General features: G+C 59.5%; 1 protein-coding gene across 4 annotated transcripts in view; it reads right to left on the reverse strand.

Moving 5' to 3' along the window:
- JAKMIP1 (janus kinase and microtubule interacting protein 1) overlaps window positions 1-12,324 on the reverse strand; it is a 70,354-nt gene that overhangs the window by 39,283 nt on the left and 18,747 nt on the right. For all 4 annotated transcript variants that reach the window (XM_059675996.1, XM_059675987.1, XM_059676005.1 and 1 more), the window contains one exon: window positions 2,440-2,702. In XM_059675996.1, coding sequence (XP_059531979.1) covers window positions 2,440-2,568 — 129 coding nt within the window. In that variant the 5' untranslated portion in view covers window positions 2,569-2,702. The remainder of the gene's footprint in view (window positions 1-2,439; window positions 2,703-12,324) is intronic.

Consider the following 12,324-nt stretch of genomic DNA (forward strand, 5'->3'; position numbering starts at 1 on the left):
TCACCCCAGGCACCTGGCCCAGAGCTGGTGTCCCCCAGATGCCAGGCCACCAACCCCGCCTGCATGTATTGGTGGGATCAACACACAATTAAAAACATTACTTGTAAAACATGCCCAGGGCGTGTTCTCCTAATACACTCCAAAGGCTTTATCTGATCTTTTCAGGTCAAATCCTGCAGGAACCCTCCATGGTCCCTCTGTTTTCTAGATAGCACGGCCTCCCCAGCACCAGAACAGTGGTCTCTGGGATCCGCTGCCTCCACGGAAAGGCAGCCGCGCCCCCAGACCACGCTGCCTGGCGCACACCGGTCCCTGAAACTCAGCGCAGGTGAGGAGCCAGGATGTCAGCTGACTTACAACGAGCAGCAGGGAAAGAAGCTCATACAGCCAACCAGGCAAAGAGAGGTCACCATCCCTCAGGTCACAGTCAGGATCACGGAGACAAGGGAGGGCCAGCCCAGCCCACCTCGCCCAGGAGCTAAAAGGGTAAGCCTAGGCCTGCGGGAAGCCAGGTCCAGCAGGTCATAATTGCAAGAGTTTCATCGAAAGGTTGATGGAACTTGGGGACTCAACAAGGGCTGAGTCACATATGTTGTCACCTGTTGGGAATGGCTGAAGGCATTTCCCCAAACCTGAAAAGGGATGGTTGCTTGCTGCCAGGACAGCTCAGGGCATCTTAATCTACATGTTATTGCCTCCTACTGGCCAAACTCCTGAACAGCCAGGCTAATTCTCCCCATTCTGACAATGGACTCTGTATACAAATCCCTACCCTTTGAAGTGTATATCTCTGCCTCGCCTCAGGACAAATTGTGTTAATAAAAAGCATGGGGTCCTGAGATGAGGAAATCTTAGTTCCTTTTAGCTAAGCTCCTCTGACCCCCAATGCCTTTCAAAATTATATTTCATCACTGGACTCTTACTTAAGTTACACACAGCCTTCTCCAGATTGCTGAACCCTTTTAGATGCTGGAACAAGAACCCCCGCATTAATGGCGCCCAACGTGGGGCTTCCTGGACCCTTGCAGCACCAATACAGGCCCACCTCGCCGGGAGCTGGAAGGGCCAGCCCAGGCCCACCTCACCCGAGGGCTGGAATGAGTCTCTCCCGAGGAGCGGAGAGCCAGGCAGCAGGACTTCACTGAACACGGTTTCTCAGGGGGATTCAGTGCTCCCGGCGGCCTCCTCTCTAGGAGGCAACATGGTCCTGGTCTTGGGGTTAAGGTTGCCGGTGATTTGGAGTGAGAAGGAGGGGACCGGGTTGCACCCTGAATCTGCACCGATCAGTGCGTTTCCCTCGGCCAATGACTGAACCTGGGACAGTTCCCGTAACGTGTCACCAGGAGGGCCGTGCTGCCAGGGCACTGTCCAAACACCAGCCTAGCTGTTGTGGTGAAAGTATTTCTTAGACCCGTGGTCAGCAAACTGCGGCTCGCGAGCCACATGTGGCTCTTTGGCCCCTTGAGTGTGGCTCTTCCACAAAATACCACGTGCAGGCGCACACCTACAGTGCGATTGAAACTTCGTGGCCCATGCGCAGAAGTCGGTATTTTGTGGAAGAGCCACACTCAAGGGGCCAAAGAGCCGCATGTGGCTCGCGAGCCGCAGTTTGCCGACCACTGTTGACTTAGACTGATTGACATCTAAGTCAGCAGACCGTGAGAAAGTGGATTGCCCTCCCTGACGTGGGGGGCCCTCACCCAGTCAGGTGAAAGCCTAAGAGGAAAGACTGAGACTCCAGCGAGGCAGGGTCAGCCCCCTGCGGCCCCTGGACTCAGGACCGCAAGGGCAGCTCCTGTTGGAATCTCCAGCTGCCGGCCCTGCACGTTCCAGACGTGTCCGCCTCCACAGGCATGAGATAATCTCTGAAAAATCCCTCTTCCTGCCCCTTGCACATATGTGTGTGTACGTGTGTTTATATGTAAAATCTCCTGCTGGTTCTGTTTCTCTCTGAAGAACCCTGAGTATACAACCTCCCACAGCTTCCTGGTCATCTCCTGGGAAACAGGGCAGCCACAGCGGCCGTGAGGACTGCTGGGAGGAGGGAAGCTGAAAGCAAAGAGCAGAGAGAGGGAAGTGTGGTCCCAGGTGGGAAGGAGGCGGATGCGGACAGGGTGGGCAGCGGTGTGTGCAGGGCAGCCTGGGAGAGGCCGGGTGGCCAGCAGGGGCGGACCAGGTGGCCCAGGTGAGCAGGTGAGGGGAGTCCAGGGCAGGGAGAGTTAGGTAGCTGGTCCGAGGTCACAAGAAGATGGGGGGGGGGGCGGTGCTGGGATTCGCCCCCAGGCAGTGTCTAGACCTCCACTGATGCTAGCCTTAGAAGGGTGGAGTGCCCACCCAACCCGGCCCGGAATACGCCCTCCAGACATACCCCAGGGGCAGCACTGTCCCCGGAATTCACAGCCGCCTGCCCCCCTGGCCCCGCATGGAGGCGCCGCCCACCTTGCTCTTCTCCTGCTGGAACTCGATCTGAATGCTGGTCAGCTTGGCCCGCAGCTCCTCGTTGGCCACCTGCACCGCGTCCGCCTCCATCTCGGGCTTGTCGCCCTTGCTCCGGCCCTTCTTAGACATGCTTCCTCCCGGGGAGACACTGAGAGTCCACGCTCACGCCCGCCAGCCTGCAGGCGCCGCCGCCAGCTCCGCCGGGCCCACCAGTCGCGCAGGACTCAGCTCACCCTCCGTGGAAACCACCATCACTTGGGACCCTGGGGAGCAGGAAAGCCGGGTTAGCAGAGCGAAAGCCGGGCCTGGGCCACGCCAACACAAAGGCAGCAGGTTTGCGGAGGCCTCCTCCTGGGCCAGCGCCTGCTCATCGGCCCCGCCCGCCCTTCACACCCTCACCTGGTGCTTCTCAGCCAGGGCTGATCAGAACCACCTGGAAGCCAGTTAAGGCGCAGAGGCCTGCCCCCCCCCCAACCCCCCAGCTTGAGACGACACCTGAGCACCCCGCAGCCCGTGGTCTGCAAATGCCAGTGAGATCAGCCCTGGGCGCCTGGTAGAAAGGCGGGTCCCAGAGAGGTGCAGAGCTGGGAGCTCGGGACGCGGCAGGGCCGGGGAAGCCGGGAGTCCCTTCCGCCCGCCCAGTGCTTCTGGACCAGGGTCTGAGGGCCACGCTCTGCGAAACTAATGTCTCCCCGTGGACACAGCAGCTTCACCTCCTTTTGTATCTGCACTTTCACAGCCTGGAGATGCGATGGGGGGCCTTCGCCTTGAGCTGCAGAGGAGAGCGTGAGGCTCGGGGAGCTGACCGGGTCCCCAGGGATTTCTGGGTTATCAGGTGGGGAGGTTCGCACCCCGGCTCCCTGCCGCCACCCACCTGGGATCTTATTCCGGGATTCACAAAATGCTGGTGGAAAAGTGATGTCGGCTCCGAGACAACGAAAGCCCAAATGCCCTCTGACGAGCAGGAAGCCCAGCCCCTCAGGCGGGCCTTCTCTGCCACGCTCCTGCTCATTCCACCCACCACGCAGAGGCCCCTCCCCAAAGACGGAGGGAAACCCCGCCTGTGAGCTTAAAACAGTTTCTTCCATTCGCAGGCATTTGCATTTAATTGGCCCTTAAAAATCTCTCTCTCTCCCCCGTTGCCAGGTGGCTTTGGTTGGAGTGCCATGTGCACCAAAGGTGGTGGGTCCAATTCCCTAGGTTGGCGGTTCAATCCCTGGCCCCGGTCGGGGTGTGTGCAGGAGGCAACCAGTTGATGTTTCTCGCTCACATCAAAAAGGTTTTTTCTCTCTCTGTCTCTCCCTCTCTCTATAAAATAAATAAAAACATATCCTGGGATGAGGATTTTTAAAAATCTCTCTAAGTGCATGCCTTTGGTCTATGCCGTATATTGAGGTCTGAGCCGATCATGCTGGTTTATGAAGTCCAGGCTCAGTAATACCTGGGAATTTTTTCTATGGAGAGAACCCCCACAGGGAAAAAGTCAGACGCCTAGTGGTGAAGGGCAGCTCTGTTTGCATTGTTGCTGGCAAGGAAAGGGAACTCGCCTGCGGGCCCAACATCAGGGCGTGGCTGAATAAAAGATGACACCTCAGCCTACCGCTCAGCCTGGGACAGGCCTGAGCCCCGGCCTCGGCAGGGCCTGGCAGAGACGGCGGGCCCTTGGCGGGGCCGGGGAGAGACGGAGTGGCACTCACTGCTCATCATCCACAGCGTGACACTTGGTTTCATGCTGCAGCCATGGTCGCGGCAGAGCTGTGTGCAATCAGTACAAGAAACGAGATGGTGCTGGAGTCTCACTGAGCAGGAGCGGAAAGAGCCGAGGGAGGCTCCCGCCCAGGCCGGTGTCGGAGTCAGAAGGGGGGGACTCTGTGGCCGGTTCCCTGGGACCCTGGGCTTGTGGGAGCCCCCTCCACGAGGCTGCTCCAGGAGTGAATGGCTTCCTTAGTGAAGGCCGTGTCGGTTCTGGCACATAGCGATGCTCAAAACGGCCAGCTTCTCCTTCCTCCTCTTGCTCCTCCTCCTCCCAGCGGGCACCTCTGCCTGACTGGCTGATAGCGAGCCCAGCTGGCCCAGGACTTTCCCGCGGCTCCATCAGAGGGGGCAGCGGAGGGGAAGGGGCGATGCCAGGCGACTCCCCAGCGTTCCACCCGGAACAGGGGACTCTCTGGGCACCAGGACCTTTTCCCTTCGGCTTCCCACATCTTCCGAAGACCTGGGCCGGGCATTGGGAGAGCCGGCCCTGGAGACAGCCTCGTGCCCAACCAGGGCTCCCTTGCCCTCCACAGTCGCACCAGCAGATGGCGCTAGGCCGGGCCTTGGAGGCGGGCAGCCAGGAGCTGGCCACAGGGAAGGACTGGGAGGTACTAAGGCCCAGGGGATGTTCAAGAGCAGGACTGGGGGTTCCTGATTAGATTGAGCAGAAATTGGTCTTTGGGTGAAATCTCCCAATCAATGTGTTACACACTAATTCAAAAAAAAAAACAACAAAAAAAAACACGTTTAAATATTGAGCAGCCCAAGCAAACACATCTGTCCTCTCCACAGGAACCCCTCCGTCCCCCACTCCCGGCCACCAGCATCTCTTCTCTTGTTTAAATATATATTTTATTGATTTCAGAGAGGAAGGGAGAGGGAGAGAGAAATAGAAACATCAGTGATGAGAGAATTATTGATTGGCTGCCTCCTGCACGCCCCACACTGGGGATCGAGCCCGCAATCCAGGCATGTGGCCTGACCGGGAATCGAGCCGTGACCTCCTGGTTCATGGGTCAACGCTCAACCACTGAGCCACATTCGCTGGGCTTTCAGCACCTCTTGAACGTCCTTCCAGTAACAGGAAGTCGGGGGGATGCCTGCTCCCCTGGCGTGGCCCCTACGTTAGAAAGCACTTCCCAGTTCAGGCTAAAAAGAAACTCACACACAGAAAAGAGCCCCCTAATACCGTCCACTCCTTCCACACTCGATGCCGCCCGAGTGAGCCCACCCTCCCTGCACAGACTCCAGTCCTCCTCCCCCGGCCCCTCCAGGTCACACGGCATAAGCAGGGAGAGCAGGTGCCCAGCTCCCGATGAGCCTTGTCCAGGACAGTCTCCTGGAATCCTTTCAACAGCATTAGGATGTGGGCACTATTACTGCCCCCATCTTCTGGATGGAGAAACTGAGGCCCAAAGACAGTAACTTGCCCACAGTCACGTGGTTAGAAGAGAGCCAGGCAGACGTGGACTCAATCCCCAGGCCAGTCCCTCGGGCCTGGGCTAAGCAATCTGAGTCCTCCGGGCCTCAGTGTCCCCATCTGTGAAATGGAGACCTTTCACTGCTGTGCGGCCCTGGCCAGGCGGTGCTCCGCAAGTGGGAGCTGTCCGTGCGGACGGGCAGGCACTGGCTTCCTGGGAGTGCGTTTTCCCAAGCGCAGGGACACGGGCTCCGAGGCTCGGGCGGCAGGCTGAGCTCAGGACAGGCGGGAGGAGGGAGCCGTGGGAATCTCAGCTGACACCAGGCCTCAGCGGGGCCTGGGCGTTCGTCCCACAGAGGGGGAGCCAGCTGGTGGCAATGTGCTTCTTCCAGCAGAGAGGAGAATGCACGCACTGTCCGCCGGACAAACCCCAGCTCGGTGAGCACCCGCGGCCACGTGCCCTCCTCTGCCACCCGCTCTGCTGCCATCCCCACGGGCAGTGCTACGGCCCAATTCCCTCTGGAGCCCTCCCAGTTCCCCTGCCCCTGCCCCCTGCAGCCTGGCCATCTGCCTCCACTTCCTGACTCCCAGTGCCAGCTCTCCAAACACCCACTCCCTTCCCCTCAGCCCCACCTCCCACGTCCCACGGGCCTGGGTCTGCCTCTGGACCTCCCTCTGCCCAGAGGGACCGGGCACTCTGCTCCCTGACTCCCAAACCCCCTCCCCCTGAAACTTCCACAATCGCCCCCGCGAACCCACGGCACCTCGGATGGGCTGCCCTGGCCATGCTGGGCTGGCATCGCCCACCGACTTGTTCTGCCCAAACACCCATTCATCCCACTTGATCGCTCATTCATTCAGCACATCCTTGACGAGCCTCTACTCTGCCGGACGCCGTTCTCGGCACTGGGGACACAAAATAGGAATCTTCCCACCTGAGCTTCCAGAACATTCTATCGTTAGGGCCAGGACAAGACTTGCTGACTCTGTGCCCCTGGACCTCCCTCCCCCCAGGTTCCTGGTGCTGAGCAGGTGCTGGGAGAAGAGCGAGTGAGGGAAGGACACCAGGAATGACCCCCACGGTGGGCCAGACCCCTGGGACTGCTGCGGGCGGGGCTTGCCCAGAGCCGACGGAAGGCGGGCATATCCCACGTTGAATCCCAGCTGGAGTGCAGTGGCCCGATGGCCGCAGTGCGTCCGTCCGTCCGTTACAGACCAAGCGCAGAGTGAAGGCACCTCCTGGTGAGATGCTCGGCCCAGCGATTTACTCACAGCCCGACCTGGCTCAGCCCCCAGGTCTCCCGGGCAGGAGAGAGCTGCCACTACGCACGTGTTTCTTCCGGAGCAAATGCGGGGCTCAGGCCTCGTGCTGGACTCCACAAAGCGCCTGCGACCACGTGAGCAGAAGGCTCTGCGAGGTCCCAGGGCCCACGCCCCCCTCCGCCTGGCTTCCTGGGACGCCCCCCCCCCACCTCCACCCCAGCTCGGAGAGCACGTGGCATCCGCCCTTGGCAGGCCCCGGCCTATGTGTGCCACACCCACCGCCAGTGGGCGAGGGACCTCTGAGTAGATGGCTCTGTCCGGTCCTCCCTTTATAAGGCGTGTTCTTCATGAGAAGTGAAAATATGCAGGTCAAAGAAACACATCGAAGGTTTCGAAAAAGAAGGCAAAATTGGTTTCCACTCCCGACCCTACAGGCCGTGTCCTCGCTGCCTTTCTCCCCAGAGGGACAGACCGGCGGCGGCGGGCGGCGGGCAGCGGGCGGGCAGCTCTCTGTGGCGCCGCACTGGGCCCTCCCAGGTCTGAAGAATGGCTCTCCCCCTTCACAGGGTTTCGGTGAAATGAGTGGGCGGTCCAAGGCCACCCAGGCTCTGCGGCCAGACCGGATGCTGAGTCACAGCAGATAGAGACAGAAGAATGGTCCGTTTCATCTCCCTTCCAAAGATGCTTAAAACAGGGCAAATCGATTACCTCGTGAAAATCCAATATGTACATCTGCTCACAAAGTCCACGTTACATCAAGTTCCCATCCTCTCTTCAGGTCTTTTTCTCCCACCGGCTGTGAACTCTGACCCTCCGCCTCCCCGCCAGCACAGAGAGGCCCTCAGTGGCTGGCGACGACCAGGCCTCACACTTCTCATCCGGGCTCCCAAGCCCCTCAGAGCCTCAGTGATGCCCTCGGGGTGGCGCCTCCGCCGCTTGCATCCCCCTCTTGCCAGAAGCACAGCCCCCTCCTCTGAGTCTCCACCTGCCCACACTCCACATCCTCCGAGGCCAGCATCACTTTCATTTTTTCAAGAAACATGCCACAGCCCTGGCCGATGTGGCTCAGGGGTTAGAGCATCGGCCTACACACCAAAGGGTCCTGGGTTTGACTCCCAGTCAAGGGCACGTACCTTGGTTACAGGCTCCACCCCCAGCTTCCGGTTGGGGTGCATACAGGAGGCAGCCAATCGATGTGTCTCTCTCATATGATGTTTCTCTCTCTCTCTCTCTCTCTCTCTCTCTCTCTCTCTCTCTCTCACCCCCCCACCCCCATCGTCTCCCCGCCTTCCGCTCGCTCTAATCCGCCGGTAAAGATTAACGAGAACCATGCCACCAAGTTCATGGAGCGGCTGAGCTCTGGGAGAGACAGGTGTGTGCCGCCCTGCTCCCCTACAGCCAGGACACTGTACGCACCTGGGGCATGAGCACCTTCTGTGCAGCCGGCTCCGGGCCGCGGGTGTCGTTAGCTCGGGGATCATGTAATTCTTTGAAGCAGGTGCTGTACTCCCCGCCCCGCCCCGCCCCGCGTTAGAAACGGAGGCTGTGACCCAAAGGCACGGAGTGGCCTGCCCAGGATGGAGACCAGGGAGGTGGCACCGCCCGCCAGCGATCTACCTGCCCGAACCTTTACTGCTGTGCCCTGAGCTTCAGAGGCAGAGTCGGCGCCTCGCCCACCCCGGCCCCCAGGGCCCGCCCAGGCCCTGACGCAGCAGGGACACAGCCCGCCTGCTGACCGTGCTTTCTGGTCCAGGAATAGAAACGCTGCTCCTCCCGGCTCCGGAGCCGCATCTGCAGCCTCAGCGCCTCCCTCCCCAGCTTGATGCAGCCCGCAGAGCCGGCCGCCCGGCCCGGCATCGCCGTCTGTCCGTCTGTCTGTCTGGCTTCCTCTCTGAAACCCGACAGACTCCCTCTGGGCCCCAGGAAACTGCCCTGCGCTGCTGCTGGTAGGAAGCAACCTCTTTTCAAAGCACCTTTGGAGGTGGGGGTCTCTAAATCAGCCCCCCCCCCCCACGAAGAGGGCAGGTGCGATGTGTCTACATCCCAGGGTTAAGTCCCTCCACTTTAGCAAGGCAGTCGCTGCGCCTCCACGTGGGAGCCCCGGTTCCCTCTGGCCAGCTCTGTAAGAGGGATGTGCACATAGCGCACCTACGCACGGTGCTGCTGTGAGACCGGCGGGAGCAGTAACCCGGTGCTGGCGCAGGACAGACAGCACTGAACGCTCGCCGAGGGTGTGATGACCGGTGTGGTAACCACTGTGTGCCCAGCACTGGGCCTGATACACTGCACACCACTGAGGGAGAGACGAGGGAGGAGGGAGGAACGAGGTAGAGAAAGAGACAGGGAGAGGAAGGAGAGGAGGTAATGCATCAACCTGGAAGGAAACGGCTAACCAACAGACGGTGCTCTAAACGGGAGCAAAAGGGCCACATCTGTCCGCGTCTGGATGCTGCGGGCTGGGAACTCATGGACTGAAGCGCCGTCTCGCACTCTCGGTCTGACGTCCTCCTGCCCGGACCTCCCGGGTGCTGGTGAGAATGCAGATGCCTGGGTCCCGCCCAGACCTGAGTGGGCAGGCGGAACGTCCACGCGTAAATGTTTGTGCACAGCAGCGTCTGGGAGCTGCCGCTGGGCCGTCGGGCGGCCACGGAAAGTCGGCTCCCAGAGTAGTTCTGTTCACTGCGGGGTCCCTGGGGCCTGGAACGGCGGCGCCTGGCCACAGCAGGTGCTAGAGAGCATCTGGTGACCGAAGGAGCCCGTCCATCAACCACCCGTTCTGTCGGCGCGACCGAAGACCCGCCCGGCCTGCGTGCTCTGGGGCGAGGGGACAGTGACCATCTCCCACCCCCGTGCCCAGCACGGAGCCAGCGCTTGGACATGGCCGCCAACAAGGAGGCAAGTGAGCATCCTCCATCACCATCCTGAGTGAAGGCACACATCTCTTCACTTTTAACATTTCTGAATCCACGGTGTGCGTTTCCAGCCTAACCCTGTCACCATGTATCCGGCAGTGTGACCTCCCTCTCTCTAGCAGTACAACGGGTCTCGCGACTGATGGCATCCTCCTCAGATTTAATAAAATACAGTAATGAGCCCGGCCGGTGAGGCTCAGTGGTTGAGCGTTGACCTATGAATCAGGAGGTCACAGTTCAATTCCCGGTCAGGGCACATGCCTGCGTTGCGGGCTCAGTCCCCAGTGTGAGGCCTGCAGGAGGCAGCCAATCAGTGATTCTGTCTCATCATTGATGTTTCTCTCTCTCCCTCTCCCTTCCTCTCTGACATCAATAAAAATATTTTTTTTAAAAAAAATTACGGTAACTAACAAAGTTCATTACTCTGATAAAGAAGTTAGAGTCCGATGCCAACACAGCACACAGATGGCTGTGCATTCCCCTTCTCCTGATTGGCAAAGATGAGCCCAGTGCCATCTGCTGCTGCTTTCGGTTCAGCCCCAGCAGGCGGGTCATCCAAGGCTCTGCTGCTGAGATGCAACCCAGGGCCCGATGCAAACCCAGGCCCGATGCAAACCCAGGGCCGATGCAAATGACCAGCGTCCGACACAAGCCCAGGGTACGATGCAAACCCAGCGTCCAATGCAAACCCAGCGTCCGATGCAAACCCAGGGCCCGATGCAAATGACTGGCGCTCCCCAGTCTTCACCCAGGAAGCTTCTGACAGCAGCAGCTGGAAGGTTGCTCTACGTCTTCCCTGGAGGCCACAGGCTGGGCGGGAGGGCGGTTCTGGGCCAGACGGGGTGACACCCCAGCCCCACGGCCCCTGGATGTCCACCCTGGCATGTGGTCTGTCCAGGATAGCTGCCGGCTGCTCTGCTCCTTCCCCATGTGGGACCCTGGCCAGGTGACTCTCTGTCTCCGTCCCCCGACCTGGTGTGCGAGGACGGTAAGAATGGGCCACCTCCCAGGGATGCTGTCAGGACTGCGGACAGTAACACCCAGCACGCGGTGTGTCCACATGTCCCAGCTTCCCCAGGCATGTCCCTGCTTCCCGCCAGTGACCACAGTGCAGACCTGAGGCACTGAGGCCAGGAACCTCCCAGCGCAGGGATGGCAGCGGGGGTGCTGCCCTCCCCGCTTCCAGGTGGGAATCTCAGAGAAGGCATCACAGTGATGAAGACGGGCACCAGGATTGTGGCTGCCCTGGCACAGGGCGTGGCTGGAGGAGGTGGCCTGCAGCTGTCTGTAGGTTAAATAAAGGTTTGGGTTTGCAGCCATGTGTGGGATTTGATTGAGCAGGAAAAAGGGATGAGGACATTCCAGAGGGCTAGGGTGGAGGGTCATCCCACAGGGTCTTGTGGGATCCTCCAGACAGTAGCTGCCATGCTCAGACCGGAAATCCATCTTCTTCATTTAGGAAAGAAAATCTGGTTTGACAACTTCAAGCTGGAAGTTTATGTCTCTCTCCTTAGGGATAAAAATCGGGCTGCTCAACAGATCAATGAGACGGAAGAGAAAATCCAAACACCGAGAACGGACACAGGAAGTTCACACCTGGGGGCGGGGGGGGGGGGGGCAGCAGCTGACCCACTGTGTGCAGCAGCTGTCAGAAACCAACGAAACAGGATGCCCACCTGGATCCTCACAGCAGAACACCTCTCAGGTGGGTTGCCACATGAAATAAACAGAGAAACCACCAAACAAGAACATCTCCAAGAACAAACATTAAAGGAGGCAGGCAGTCTGAGCAGCCACACAAGGCACCCCCGGCAAACCTCCGCAGAGGAAAACATCACAGAGCAAAAACGTCACCCCACCAGGTGGGAGAAGATCACTGTAACCTGTCACAGATAAGACTGCCGTAAGCAACACGCCAGCAGAAGCAGTAGTATAAGGAGCGAAGAAGCAATTCCCCAAAAAAGGAACCGCACGTGGCCATGCACAGACAAGACGCTCAGCCTCCCTGGTAACCAAGGGAACGCGGACCGGGACGAGGATCCTCACCCCATCGGCAAAGATTTTCAACATCCGCTGTTGGCAGGCTCGGGAACTGCTATTCTCGTTTGCTCTTGGTGGGTACAAGCTGGCACAGCCTTTCTGGAATGCCAGTTGGCAACTTCTGTGCCGTTTGTAACTGGGGGTCACTTTTGCTCAATAGCTTCACTTCGAGAGTCTACCCCCAGGGAGTGATCGGACGAGGAGATAGCCACACAGACGGAGTGGCCGGGGGCTGGACTGGCAAACATGGCACAGCCACGCCTGGAGGCGGCGGGGGGGGGGGGGGGAGGCTCGTCACAGCTGCCGTGTGTGAAAAGCGGGCCTCAGTGTGACCCCCATGTCTGGCATCACAGCCCTGATGGAGCTATTCACCTTCCGGTGGGCAGGAGGCTGTGTGAACAAAGGGAATTCTTAGAAAGAGAAGGTGTGATGAGGAGAGGAGATCGGTGGAGACACGGAGGGTGGGTTTGGGCCAAGAAAGTGGAGAGGGAGGAG

Source organism: Myotis daubentonii, chromosome 1, assembly GCF_963259705.1.
Source record: "Myotis daubentonii chromosome 1, mMyoDau2.1, whole genome shotgun sequence".
NCBI classification, from domain to species: Eukaryota; Metazoa; Chordata; class Mammalia; order Chiroptera; family Vespertilionidae; genus Myotis; species Myotis daubentonii.